General features: G+C 51.2%; 1 protein-coding gene across 2 annotated transcripts in view; it reads right to left on the reverse strand.

The window, feature by feature from the left end:
• The window catches only part of SREBF2 (sterol regulatory element binding transcription factor 2), a 59013-nt gene that overhangs the window by 11437 nt on the left and 34584 nt on the right, over nt 1-12992 (reverse strand). For both annotated transcript variants that reach the window (XM_037845021.1, XM_037845020.1), the window contains exons 9-12: nt 12344-12525; nt 9981-10257; nt 7201-7370; nt 934-1102 (exon numbers count right to left, since the gene is read on the reverse strand). In XM_037845021.1, coding sequence (XP_037700949.1) covers nt 934-1102; nt 7201-7370; nt 9981-10257; nt 12344-12525 — 798 coding nt within the window. The remainder of the gene's footprint in view (nt 1-933; nt 1103-7200; nt 7371-9980; nt 10258-12343; nt 12526-12992) is intronic.

Consider the following 12992-nt stretch of genomic DNA (forward strand, 5'->3'; position numbering starts at 1 on the left):
GCCCCTTCCCTCCTCCCACCCCCTACCCCGAGGCAGACCTCTGGGTCACAATCTGACCAGGAGGAGGAACTGGGATACCTGGGAACACATTCTGGGTGATAAGGCCTGGAACCAGAGACTATGAGAAGTCAAAAAAGCCAGTGGAAAGTCTATGTGATAGCCATGAAGTAGTCAGTGGTGATGGGCTGAAAAATTGAGGCTTGTTTTTGCTTTCGTTCTTACTTTTGGTGTTCACACAATTCTAAAATTGAGCCATAAGGTTATTAAGAAGTAAAACGGAAAGGGGAACCCCTCACGGATATTTCACCCCCCACCCCCCACCCCCCTCCCGTAGCTGCAGAACAAGCCTTGCTCTCTGCACAGACACCGAATTTAGAGCAGGGGAAAAGCAAGCAGAAAGCGGCCAGTCGGAGGCTGGCTGCTCAAGGTCTGAGTCAACCCGACCAGTCCCGGCCGCCTGGAGGCTGGGGGAGTCACCTCTGATCATCATCAAACACCAGGGACAGAAAGAAAGGCAGCCGCCACTTTGGATGCCCGGAGCCCATTCTGCACATTTGATGACAGCCTGTGGCCTGTGTTCTTAACTGTTCCCTCCATGTCTGTCTACTCACCCAAGGACCAGCAAGCCCCACACGCTGTTGTCTCCAGAGTGCCTTAGGGCTAAGCAGACAGTTGGGGCTTAATCACCATCTATTACAGTGTGAGTGCGTGACGGAAGGACCACGAGCTTTGAATGTCAGAGACTGCTGAGCCGCAAAGTGAGCCCAGCCACTGACGAGGTCCATGACCCCAGGCAAGTTACTTAACCTCTCTGAGTCACCTGTTGGTAAGTGGAAAATGGGGACACAAGACGACCTGGCGCTCAGCGACCCAGCAGTCCTGGCAGCTCTCAGGCCTTTCTCCAGACCCCGAGGCCTGCGGAGGGGTTCTCACCTGGATTCCTCTGGGCACAGTACAGGCTCTCCTTGGCAGCTGACTTCACCGACCAGCTCCGCTCCATGAAAAACTTCTGGCCCAGCGGGTGGCAGAGCCAGCGCAGGGAGTCAGGGATGGCACTGCGCTCAGGGCCACACAGGCTCTGGGCTCGGCTGAGGAAGTACCTCTGTGGAAGGACAAAGACCCGAGTGACCCCACGATGGGAGAAGGCAGGCCATCAGCCAGCACCATGGAGGAGCAGGAGTGCGTGTGTGTGCGTGTGTGTGTGTAGACTGGAAAAAGAGGATCAAAGGGAAGGCTGGGAACTTCACAGTTCCTAAGGAGGCAAACCCCACCACTGAGACTCGGGCAGGTGGGCCCGAGTGGAGCAGGCCAGGCTGGGCAATCAGGGCACACCCCGGCAGGAGGGCCTGTGTGGGCTCCCACTGCGTCCTGCCAGGGTCACCAGCCCTCCTGGAATCCAGTTCTCGCTGCTGGCTGCAGAGGCAGGGTGAGGGTGGGGGTGGCTTGTCAGGGAGGGGTCCCAGAGGCCCCCCGGCCGCTCGCCTACACTCAGCCAGCGAGGGCCACTGCAGCGGGGCCAGGCAACCCCTTCCACCCTGGGACCTAAGTTCCCAGAATGCCAGGAGCCTTGGGCCTCAGGCGTTTTCTCTAATAATTCGTCATAATTACTTTTCTTTAGAGTATTTTTAGGCAAAATCTGTTCTGCTTCAATTTTTCATCTCTTTTATTTCTAAAGGTAGAGTTTAGAGCAGTGCCTGGCACACGGTTCAAGTGGTCAGCAGCTGTTAGTTTCTCTCATGATCATTCTAGAAAGCCTTGGAGGAAAGGGGCAGCTGTGAGGCTCATCTGTGACACATACAGGTGTGAGTGTATATGTGTGTGCAAGAGGGAGAGAGAGATGCCCTCTTCTTAACAGCTGGCCAGCCCCCAACAGAGACCCCACGCTATCCCTGGACGAGTTCCCTGATGTGAATGTCAGCCTGCAAGGAAAGACCTAGAGTGAGCTTCTGAAAGCCTCTTTCCTGGGCAATTCAAAAAGCCAGAGCCCCAGTCTCCCAGCCTCTCCTCCTGCTGCCAAGAAACCATTCCAGGGCTCGGGTGACAAGAATTGCAGGGACAATGCTGCCCACTCAGGTTTTGAGAAATTCCATCATTTTGTGAGTGAGGACATCCTTACTCAAAAATTCACGACTTCCAGCCCACTGGACACAGGCCAGTCTGAACAAGGAGCCAGGCACAGGGCGGGAGGGAGAGGCAAGCACAAGACAGAGCCCTCGGGGGCCCGGAGGAGGGGCTGCAGGGGTGAGGCCCGGGCCCAGGTCTTCACGCATGCCCCTGCCCGCACGGCGAGGGCCGCTCTCTCGCTATCTGGGTTCAGTCTGATGGTTCTGACCTTTACTGTGCTCCACGGAGCCATCAGCTAATGTAACAGCTGCAGAAGACTTGAATGCCACAGTCAGAAATGGTGTCACCAAAGTGGCGCTCAGGGAACGCAAACCAAGCAGCCTGCGTCTCTCTGGGGGAGTGTGGAGACAGCTGCCTGGGAACGAGAGCCAACAGGCTGGCCAAAGTGCTCTGCGGGCACGCACTAATAGCACCACGGCAGCTTCTGGGTAAGAAGGGAGACTTTCACTTAAGGCTTGAAACAGGGGGCGCAGGGGCCTTTCCTCTGGGTGCTGACCCCCATCTTTGAAAAGAATACGGAGAGCAAACGCAGAGGAATTCCCACGACCTTCCCTGCCCCTCCACAAAGCCTCTGCCGACTCTACTTGCACCTGCAATGGAGAGAGAAGAGCTGCCGAGAAGCTGGAAAGGGCCGGGGCAGGGCTGGGCCAGCGGGGATCCTGGGGCCTCTGGAGCCTGAGGACCTTCTGAGGGTTGGCCCCACTCTCTCCAGAGCTGCTGCTCCCTGACCGACAACAAGCCTGACAAGCAGGGGCACCTGGCGGCTGCTCCAGGGGAAATGCAGGACCAAACGGTCCCTCAGAGGGGCCCAAGTCATGAACGAAAGCAGAAACCAAGCCTGGTCAGGGAGTATTTACAAAATCGTTCAGTGGAAATACATTTTTAAGCTTATTTCTTAAAAAAGAAAAGAAAAACCTTAGAACAAATTTCAGTGCTGGGAAGTGGGGGTGGGGTGGGATTGAGTTTAGTTGTTGGAACGAATAAACAAATTCTGGGATACCGTCAGCCAGCGTGGCTTCTATAAGGGAAACAAAATAACTTCTGTGGCTCTTTTAATTTATTTTGGCATATCATAGCCCTGTGATAATTTCCCTCAATTTCATGGATATCAGAATTCTCCCAAGCTGGGGTCTAGGAGCCCCTCCCCTCTAACTCATCTGGCCAACTGCCCTGTGTGAGGGGTTGTGGCAGGAGACCTGTGAGTCACCCCCTACCCTGCGGCCAATCCCAACCCTGGAGGTGTCTTCCCACACCAGGCTCACCCCACGGTTCTCAAACCTGGTGATGAGGAGCCCCAGAGCACCGTGGTGAACTCACAGGGGCGCCCCAGGATATTTTAAAAATTTGAGAGAAATCCGGTGATACGCAACATCGGGGGGACACTGTGGACTGCAGATCGAGGCCACTCAGTCTCAGTGATAGACTGAAGCACAATTCTTTGGCAAATCCCCTTCCTGTTTTTACAAGGCTGGGATTTGCAGCAATTACTGTGGCAAAAAGTGAGTGCCACAAGAAAATCACTGTGGCTTGGCACATGAGGGGGTGGTGTCCAATCTGACCCTGACGTGTGAGTGAGAAGCCGTGTAACCCAACGGGTGTGCAGCCTACTAATAAGTAATTGCAATTATTTAAGATGAAATGAAAATATTATTTCTTCTTTTGATTTTGTGTCTTATTTTTACAAATGGCTACTAAATTACTGGGACTGAAATTAATACTTAACAAACTACTACTAACTACTTAACTAATAGGACTATCTAAGGGCGCCACGACAAATTCATCAAGAAGAGTGCCATGAACAAAGAAAAGTTTTGGGGACCTCTGGTCTAAACCATTTTCACAGAGGCAGCCCTTTTCTTGCCCCAAACGCCCCAAGGTTTATTCATCTGTAAACTAAATATATTCCACCAAATTCAAAGCTTCTTCCTCTTTAAGAAAGCACTGTCTGGGTCTCTCGCTCTACACCCTCCCAAGGGAAGTAAACAGAGGAAAGGGGAGGCTATTTTACAAGAAATGACAGTTAGCTTTCCCCACCTTATCAAGAATTATACTAAGACTCGGTGAATTTGGCAATACCATTAAAGATCCAAATATTTCTATCCTTTGACCTGGCATCACCACCTGCATGAGTGTGAAGACAACACAGAAGGGTGTTCCCCGTGGCACCGTCTCCAATAGCAAATCCCGGAAACCCAAGTGCCCATCCACAGAGGACTCTCATACGCTGGAAAATCAGGTACCTCTTGGGATTGTGAGGCTGACAAAGAAAGAAATCCAAGATTTATATCATTAGGTCAAAAAAATTAAGTGGCAATACAGGGTTTATGGTATGACCACTTTAAAAAATTATAATGTAAACATGTTAGTATAAGCAGAAAAAAATTCTGAGGAAATACACACCAAACAATTCACTGCTCTGTTAGCCATACCAAATATTTCTTGGGGGACTCACAGGCAGGAAGTCATTTTCCCAATCCTCAGCTGCTATGCACATGCTTTCCTCAAATGGGCTCTCAGAGCCCCTTACACGGGCAGCCAAGTCTCACCAATAACATCGAAGCCCCAGCAGGATTTCTGGGAGGATGAGCTGATTCTAAAATGCATGTGAGAAGGCAAAGAGCAAAAAGTAGTCCCTAAAATTGTTTGACTGAACAGATGAGTTCAGCAGCAGATCCCCCTACACAACACCCAATTCACGAAAAGGGGCGCTCGGTATGGTGGGGAAAGGCAGTCTTTCTAACAACAAGTTCTGGGTCAGGAGACTATCCAGGTAGAAAAAAATGGATCTTGAACCCTATCTTCATCTCATGCAAAAGTCAATTCCAGGTGGATTATAGACCTGTATGTGAAAAGTAAGGAAAAAAAAGCTTCTAGAAGACAACATAGGAGAATATTTTCATGATTTTGAAGTGAAGATTTATTAAACAGGTTATAAAATGTCTAAGTATAAAGAAAAAGACTAAATATCATAAAGGAAAAGGCAAACCAAAGGTGGAAGAATATTTGGAAAGGATCATATCCAGAATACATAGAGAACTCCTGCAAATTAATAAAAAGACAGACACCCCAAATAACAAATAGGTAACAGACTAGAATAGGTTTTTCACAAAAGAGATTATCCAAATGGCCAAAAAATGTACGAAGGGATGCTCAAGATCATTTATCATTAGAGAAATGCAAACTAAAACCACAATGACACCTCCAGAATGGCTAAAAAAAAAGATACTCTCAGGTGTGGTGAGGATATGGAACAGGATGCTTATCCACTGCCAGGAGAGTGGAAACCGGTACAACCACTTTGGAAAGCAGGTAGAAGTTACTCAAGCTGACATCTGCAGAGCCTGTGACAGGAATGCCTTTCCTAGGTGTTTACTCTGCAGAACAGTCAGATGTTCACTGAAAGATGTGTGCGGGGACGTCCACAGCAGCACCCGCAGAACAACCCCAGAAGGAGCCAACTCAAAAGTCCACCGGGTGTCTGATTAACGCCCCCACCTTTTGGCTAGCCATACCATGGGGAACCATAAAGCAACAAGAATGAATGATAGAGAAGTATATGCAACATAAATGAATATTAAACATAATACTGAGCAAAAGAAGTCAAACACAAATAAGTACATGCTGTATTATTCTCATATAAAGTTCAATTAGAGGCAGAACATCTGAGTTGGTGGGCATAGATGGGGTGCAGTTTACTGACTGCAAGGGGCCTGAGGGAGGATTCTGGGGTCTCGGTCCTGTTCTGTGTCTTAAGCAGCCTGCTCATCATACAGGTGTGTTCACTTTGTGAAAATTCATCAAACTCTAGGTTACAATGTGTGTTTCTCTGTATATATGTTGTATTTCAATAAAAGAAATCTCTTAAAAGCACCTTTTGGAGGCACGGTGATGCTAATGGTGTGACGACGTTGGCCCCACAGCACTAGGATAAACAGAGCTGAACAGGGGAGGGAGCTGGACAGTGACTCCTGCTCTCGGCCCAGGTGCTCCTTCCCCAGAAAGCCTCCTCTGACACACCCCATGAGGGGTCAGGAGCCCAATATGCTCCAGGCAGCCAGACTGGCCCTTCTTAGCCCCCATCCTATGTCCTGAAGGCCTGGGCCTGGCCTGGATTCCCTGCCAGGCTGTAGGCCCCCCGAGGACAGGCGGCTGTCCCACTCACCACTGCATTTCCTGCCGGGAGGGAGTGGCCCACAGCAGGTGCTCAGTAACATTTGCCAAATGAAAGAATCAAGAGATCAGTGTCTTATATAGGGTCAAGGAAAACAAAAGTCCAGATGGGGAAAGCATCCTGGGCTTTTCTAGGTCCCGTCACCAGGGACTCCATGTCTGTTTCTGCTGCAGGAGGGGAAAGTCGGAAAGCACCCCTGACATAAAATGAAATAAAACAGGTTACAGATCATGTATTCATAACCACATTTGTATATAAAAATGCCAAATGTTAACAGTCATTATCTGTGGATGGTGGGATTATAGTTGACTTTTCTTTTTTTATTTTTTATGGCTGATTTCACTTTCCTGAACCCAACTGATGGGGGCCAGTGGTACTGTGAATGAGGAGACAACAACAACTGTGGATCACCCAGCTGTGAACTCCCAAGGCACAGTGGAGGTGCCTGATAACCATAGTTTGCTACCCCATCTGACCTAAGCTCCCCGGAGACATGCAGTTTTTTTCAATTTCTGGATGCACAGTGCTATGATCAACACACGATACCCAACACAAGATGCACAATATTCACCTTTTCGGTGAAAAGAAGAACCAGGAGACACAACCAGAAGATTCCAAGAATTTTTACGACCACTTGAAGAGTGGAAGAGCTGCATTTTAATCCTCAGAATAGGTTACTCTGTTTTCCTGAACCATCTGACCCTGGGGCTCAGAAGTCCACTAGCTTGTAAGGGGCACCAGGGGAGGAACTTGGTGTTTTGCTCACTGCCGTAGTATGTGAGTGACTGAGTGAATATCCACCGTCCAGGCTGGCCCCCGAGGGCAGTACCCGTGCGTCTATTTCTGCATCCTTAGCATGTGACGAGAGCAGGTGCTCTTTGCAGAAGTGAACTGAGACTACTCACCGCCAGGAAGCCCAGCTTGCCTCCACAGCATGACTTGAGCCCCAAAGCAGCAGTCAGATGGATCTCAACCAGTGTGCTTGGCGGGATTTTCTCCTCTGCACACTCAGCCAGGTTCACAGCGCACAAGGCCATGTGTACATCTGAACAGGCAGATCCTGCGGGAAGCTTCCCTATGGCAGACAGAAACAGACACCAGTGTTGGTCAATTTCCGGAGCAAAACTTTATACTGTTTTTGGTTTTTTTTTTTTCTAGCCAACCAGACTAACAGAACCAAAAGAGAGAGGGCCTGAGCTCTGTCATCAGACGGTGGCTGGCGGGGTCCAGGCTGAGCATTACTAGCTGTGTGTTCCTTTCTACCTTACAAAGTTCTTGGGGACGGGAAAATGCCTGCCAGGTGTCTGGCACATGGCACATGGCTCCCATGTAACTAAGTGGGAGGATCTGCATACAGATTTAGAGGTGCATGTGGCAATATTTTCTAAACCAGTGTCAACCACATGGCCACATTCTGCTAATGCAGTCCTGTATTGCAAAACAAAATAAAACAAAACCTTCAAGAGAGCTAATAAAAAATTAAAACAACCTAATTTGAATTTACTTTCATTAAAAATCAAATCACAGAGTAGAAATAGCACAAAACTAAGCATCAACAGGGCTGGACAGATCTTGGTGAGAAGCTGAGGGCCGGGTACAGCCTGCCACCCTCTTCCTTACGAGAGGTGCACAGAAGCTCCTCTGGGAGTTCCCCTGAGGCCAGGCAGCACCGTGCCCCTGCACAGGCACAAGGGCTGCTGAGGCTTTCCCACTGCTGCTGCCTTAGGTCCCCACTGCAGCAGTCTCCTTATGTGGCTGAGGGGGAGGCTGAGCCTCGGAGCGGCCACGGGAAGTGCCACAAGTCAAAAGGTCCCGTTGGTGGCAGAGCCTGGCCCCAGCCTCACCCAGCCTGGTGTCCTTCCCACTGGGCCTCCTGGTCTCCTTGGTCTTTTATTAGAGCCAGGAGGCCTCGGCTTCCACGCTTCATCCTGAACTAGTGGACTCTGCCTGTCTCAGAGACACGGAGCTTTCAGTCTTGCAGGAAAGGCGGAGGGCGCGAGGAGACCACGTTTATTAACCGAGCACAGGGCCAGGGCCAGGGCCAGGCCCAGAGGGGGCTCAGCGAGTGTGGGGCCAATGAGTGATGTGAAGCTGCCCAGCCAGAATTCCCCAGAACATGACAGCTAGGACTTGGCTGCTAAAGGGCTACCGAGAGCCCAGGTGTTAAAGCCCCACAACTGGCCCCACTGCCTGCTCCAGCCGCTGGTGCCCGATTAATGCCCCCACCTCTTGGCTGAAGCTCCCACTAGCCTCAGGACACTTCCAACACCTTCCCAGTACCAAATCCTGCTGTGATTCTCTGGCCCTCAGCTTATAGGACTTCCACAAAGCCCAGCACCCTCCCCGCTTGGTGCCCCCTCTGCCCTGGCTTACCCAGCCGCACACCTCTCTGATTCTCCTCTGGCCTTGTGGGCTGCTCCCTACCCAGGCAGCCTCCTCCGCAGACCACCCCCCGCGCCTCTTGTCCTTCATGTGCAGGTTCTTCTGGATGCCCTGTGGGCCTCCCTTCCACCCCATACCCTCTCATCAGTTCCCTCAATTTCCACTCCCTTCTGTAGAATGAAGACCCCAGATCTCTCGTGAACCCGCAGACCCTGCTGAGTATTTCCCCAGATGTCTCACAGGCCAGCCTCCAAAACTGGAACTCATCACCATTTCCCTGGAAACCAGCTCTTCCTCCTGTTTTCCCTACCTCTATGGGTGGTACCCCCATTTGCTCAAACTTCCAAGCAAGAAACCAGGGAACCAGCTGAGTTGGTGCCTGTCCCGAGCCATGGCACCTAATGAGCCCTGTCAATTTCCTCCCAAATCCGTCCTCTGTTTATCACTACCTTCGGTTCTGCATTAGCTCCTCTGAGGCCTCACGACTTCAGCCTTAATCCTCTCCCTGCCATCAGAGCCTCCTCTAAATTTTAAAAGCACAAATCTCACCACTTGTTTGTTCTTCTGATGCCTATCAGTGGATCTTGCCGACACACTCCAAGCCCCCCATCCGGCCTCTAGCCTCCTGATGGTGCAGGCCCCACCACTGCCCTTTGCCCTGGCTCCCACCCACCCCACCCCCCAGTATGGCACACGCCAGGTCAGGCCAAGCTCTGCCTCGTGAACTCCGACTGGAAGGCCACCCCCTTCTACAGAGCTCATGAACTCTGTGCATCTCTCCACGCAAAGCTGAGACTTCCCCCTGACCCCCCCGGAAAGCCTTTCCTGTCCACACCCCCCTCAACAGGCCCCCCCCCAATCAGAACATGCTCCTTCTGCTGCCTCCAACACACTGAAGTGTAGTCCGTTTGCTAACCTGACTGCCTCTCTGTTAGATCAGGAATTTGTCGAATGAAATGATCGTATTTCATTGAATTTAAAATGCCTTCAGTTTGAAGTCTCACTGATAATTTAAGTACCACTAAGAAAGAACACTGTCAACTAACCCATGATATGCCATTGTCCATAGGACACATCCTGAATGCAGACATGCCACTGTGAGAGTGTGTGCATCTTGGGAGTGACAAGCGCGTGCAGCACACCACCTTCACAGTCGGGGCTGTCAGCAGGAGGCCTGCCTTGCCCTCTGCAAGAGCAGTGTAGCGTGAAAAGGGCTTCCACCAGGCTGGGAAGCCGGGTGCCGAGCCAAGGCAATGGAGATGGCAAGGGGCAGCTTCTGGCCAGGCAGCGGCTGCCCCCTCACCTGTCACGTGCAGCTGATGCAGCCTGTGATAGGCCAGGGCTGCATCCCGCGCGCTGGCCTTCGCTTCGTCCTCAAAGCCCGCTGTGGTGGCTGGAGCGGCCTGCTGGTGCTGGAAGACCTTCTTGAGTAGCCAGCGCACCAGGCGCAGCTTCTGCAGACTGTAGCGGATCACGTTCCAGGAGAGGCTGCAGGCCAGGTCCAGGCGGGAGGTGGGCAGCGCCCGGCCCAGCACCAACAGGCAGGTTTGTAGGTTGGCAGCAGCTGCTGCAAAATCCCCCTGAATGGCAGCAACAAGGTGTAAAGGTCACCGGCTTTACTATGGTTTTTTTGCTTCATATTTTTATAAAAACGTTTACTTTTTCCTCCCCTGAATGTCACAGTAACACAAGCTCATTGAAGAAAATCTGAGAAATTTCAGAAAGCTACAAAAAAGAAGAGAAACCATCTGTAATCCCACCTCCCAGAAAAAAAATCACTGCTGACATTTTGATGTATTTCCTCCCCACCTTTTTACTAAATTTGGATTGTACTGTGTTCCACCTTTGAGCAAAAACAATTCAGTTCCCCAGGGTAACTTTTACACAGATGACAGTGCAGACAATGAACTGTGAGACCTTTTAGGGTCTCAAAGTGTGGTCCCCGGAGACCAGAGGCACCAGCATCACCTGGGAACTTGTTAAAAATGCAAACTCTCAGGTCAGAACCAACTGAATCAGAACCTCTGGGGCTGAGGCCTGCTGGGCAGCAGTTCTGGTGCCTGCTATAGTTTGAGAACCAGGGTTTAGGCAAATTCATGGCTAAACTACTCTTTTCCAACCTGGAGAGAGTTCCCCATGGCATTCGGACTGTTGAACATCTCTCTCTCTCTCTCTCTCTCTCTCTCTCACTGAGGGCTGGAAGACTCCGGCTCTACGGTCCCAGGACAAGAAACTGAAGGAAATGCTCCCCTCCTTTCTCCGTCACGCAGTGGGCGGACTGTGTGTGCTTTGCTTCCTGCACCATTATAAGAGCTGACAGGGAAAGTGGGTGGTGACGCTCTGAGAGAAGCAATCTCTGAGGTGGTGGTGATGGCCTCTTTTCAGCCAGGAGAAGCTCCCACATCTACAGATGCATTTACCTGACTCCTCGTCCCTGCCTCTGCCATGAAGGTTGGCTGTTCCCAGGCTCAGTCTTTGGCTCTCGTCCCTTCCAGCTCATCAACAGAATCTCCCAAGCACCCTTTCCCTATAGATGTGCAGCTCCCAAGACACTCTAGCCCTGCCCCTCCTCGCCTCTATGGCCTGCCTCACAGCCACTTCTCACTCTGCAGGGCGGGCCCTCTCTCCGTGCACTTCAATGCCACGTGGCCTCTTCTGTCTTTGAGTCAGTGTCACTGTCACTTCCCTTCCATTTTGCATCTCAAAATTGTTCTTAATTCATTCCTTTCCTTTCACTTCCACACCCTTGCCCTCACCTGGCCTATATCAAGAACCCCCTAACTTGTTTCTGTGAATGTCATGTCTCTGCCTCCAATCCATCCATCATGCAATCACCAGAAAGACATTTCCAAAATACTGACCTGAACCTGGCCTTGGGATACACACCACGGGATGCTTTTCTCTAGGAAGTGCCCTGATTCCCCAACAATTAGATCCATGTTATAGGCTGGCCCTGTGGACAGACCCCAGCTGGCAGAAGCCCTACCATGGGCATCACGATATGCAGAAGGGAGAGGTGGCCCATGGTTTTGTGCTCCTGAGGAGCCACGGTGGTTCTTGTTCGTCCTAAGCCTTAGGACTTAGACTTCCTTAAATGCTGCGATTTGCCCCAGATTTCAAAAGGAATTTTTCAGCCAATTCACCTGCTCAAAAACTTTCCTTGGTTCTCTATAGAACTGGGAATAAAGCTCAAAATCAGTTACTACTCAAAGCCCTCTCCAGTTTGGGCCCTGGCTACACTCCCTGCCTCAAGCCTTCAACTCTGCTGACATGCCCTCCCCTCGAGACACAGCCATCCACTTGCTGGTCCCAAGTATCCCGGCTTATTCTTATTCCCTTGGCTCTGAAGGTCCTTCTGCCTTGCTCCCTGTGCAGTTCTTCCTGTCCTTTACAGGACTGCTTGAGTGCCAGCTTCCCTCAGCCAGGGCTCATCTCTCCTGCCCCAAACTGCCAAAGCCCTTCACCTGTCCTTGTCATACTTGGACTGTAGATCATCCATGTCCACAGGGTCCTTTGCTCCTCCACCGCTCTGGGACTCCCAAGGGGCAGGGTCCCTTCCTCCTCTTGGCCACTGCCAGCACCTACCACTGCAGGTGCTCGAGACAAGTGCTGCGCCATCAGCCAAGCCAGGGGTGGGGGTGGGGGAAGGCAGACACCAAAACTTACCCTTGCGAGGTCCAGGTCCGCCTGCTTCTGGTGTCTCCAGAAGGTGACCGAGGAGCGAGAGTGTGGCCGGATCACTGGCTCCCCGTGGACCAGCAGCTTCACAAAGACACTCAGGACAATCACACCATTTACCAGCCACAAGAGGAGCGTTGGCATCATCCAGTCAAACCAGCCCACGGGACCTGGAGGGGAGCATTTCCGCTGAGCCTGCGAGGAAGGGCCTCCGGGAAGGGCAGCCCTGGGAGGTGGCAGGGCAGCCGAGGGACCCCAGGATTTTAACATGCAAGAGCTCTCTCCTTCGTTTTCACAAGAAAGGGCAGGACAACAAGATTGCTTCATTTAGTGACAATGTCTAACTACTTGGGAGTGGGAGTAATATATGTTAATCCATCTGTGGGCAAACCTGGGACAATTCTAAGGCCTATGTAGGAACCCTGTGGCTCTCACCTTTGTGCCACAAAAAATCTTTGTTAGCTAAAAGATGTTAGGACATTGGTTTCATGACCCAGGTGAAAACCACCACACCCTCCTTCAAATACACCCCACTCACATCCTCTCCCACCCCCGGGGACTCACAGCAGTGCAGGTTCCTGATTTGCTTTGCTCTTTCTGACTAAACCTGGTTTGCCTTATTGCTTCCAAAATGTAA

Source organism: Choloepus didactylus, chromosome 8, assembly GCF_015220235.1.
Source record: "Choloepus didactylus isolate mChoDid1 chromosome 8, mChoDid1.pri, whole genome shotgun sequence".
Classification (NCBI taxonomy): domain Eukaryota; kingdom Metazoa; phylum Chordata; class Mammalia; order Pilosa; family Megalonychidae; genus Choloepus; species Choloepus didactylus.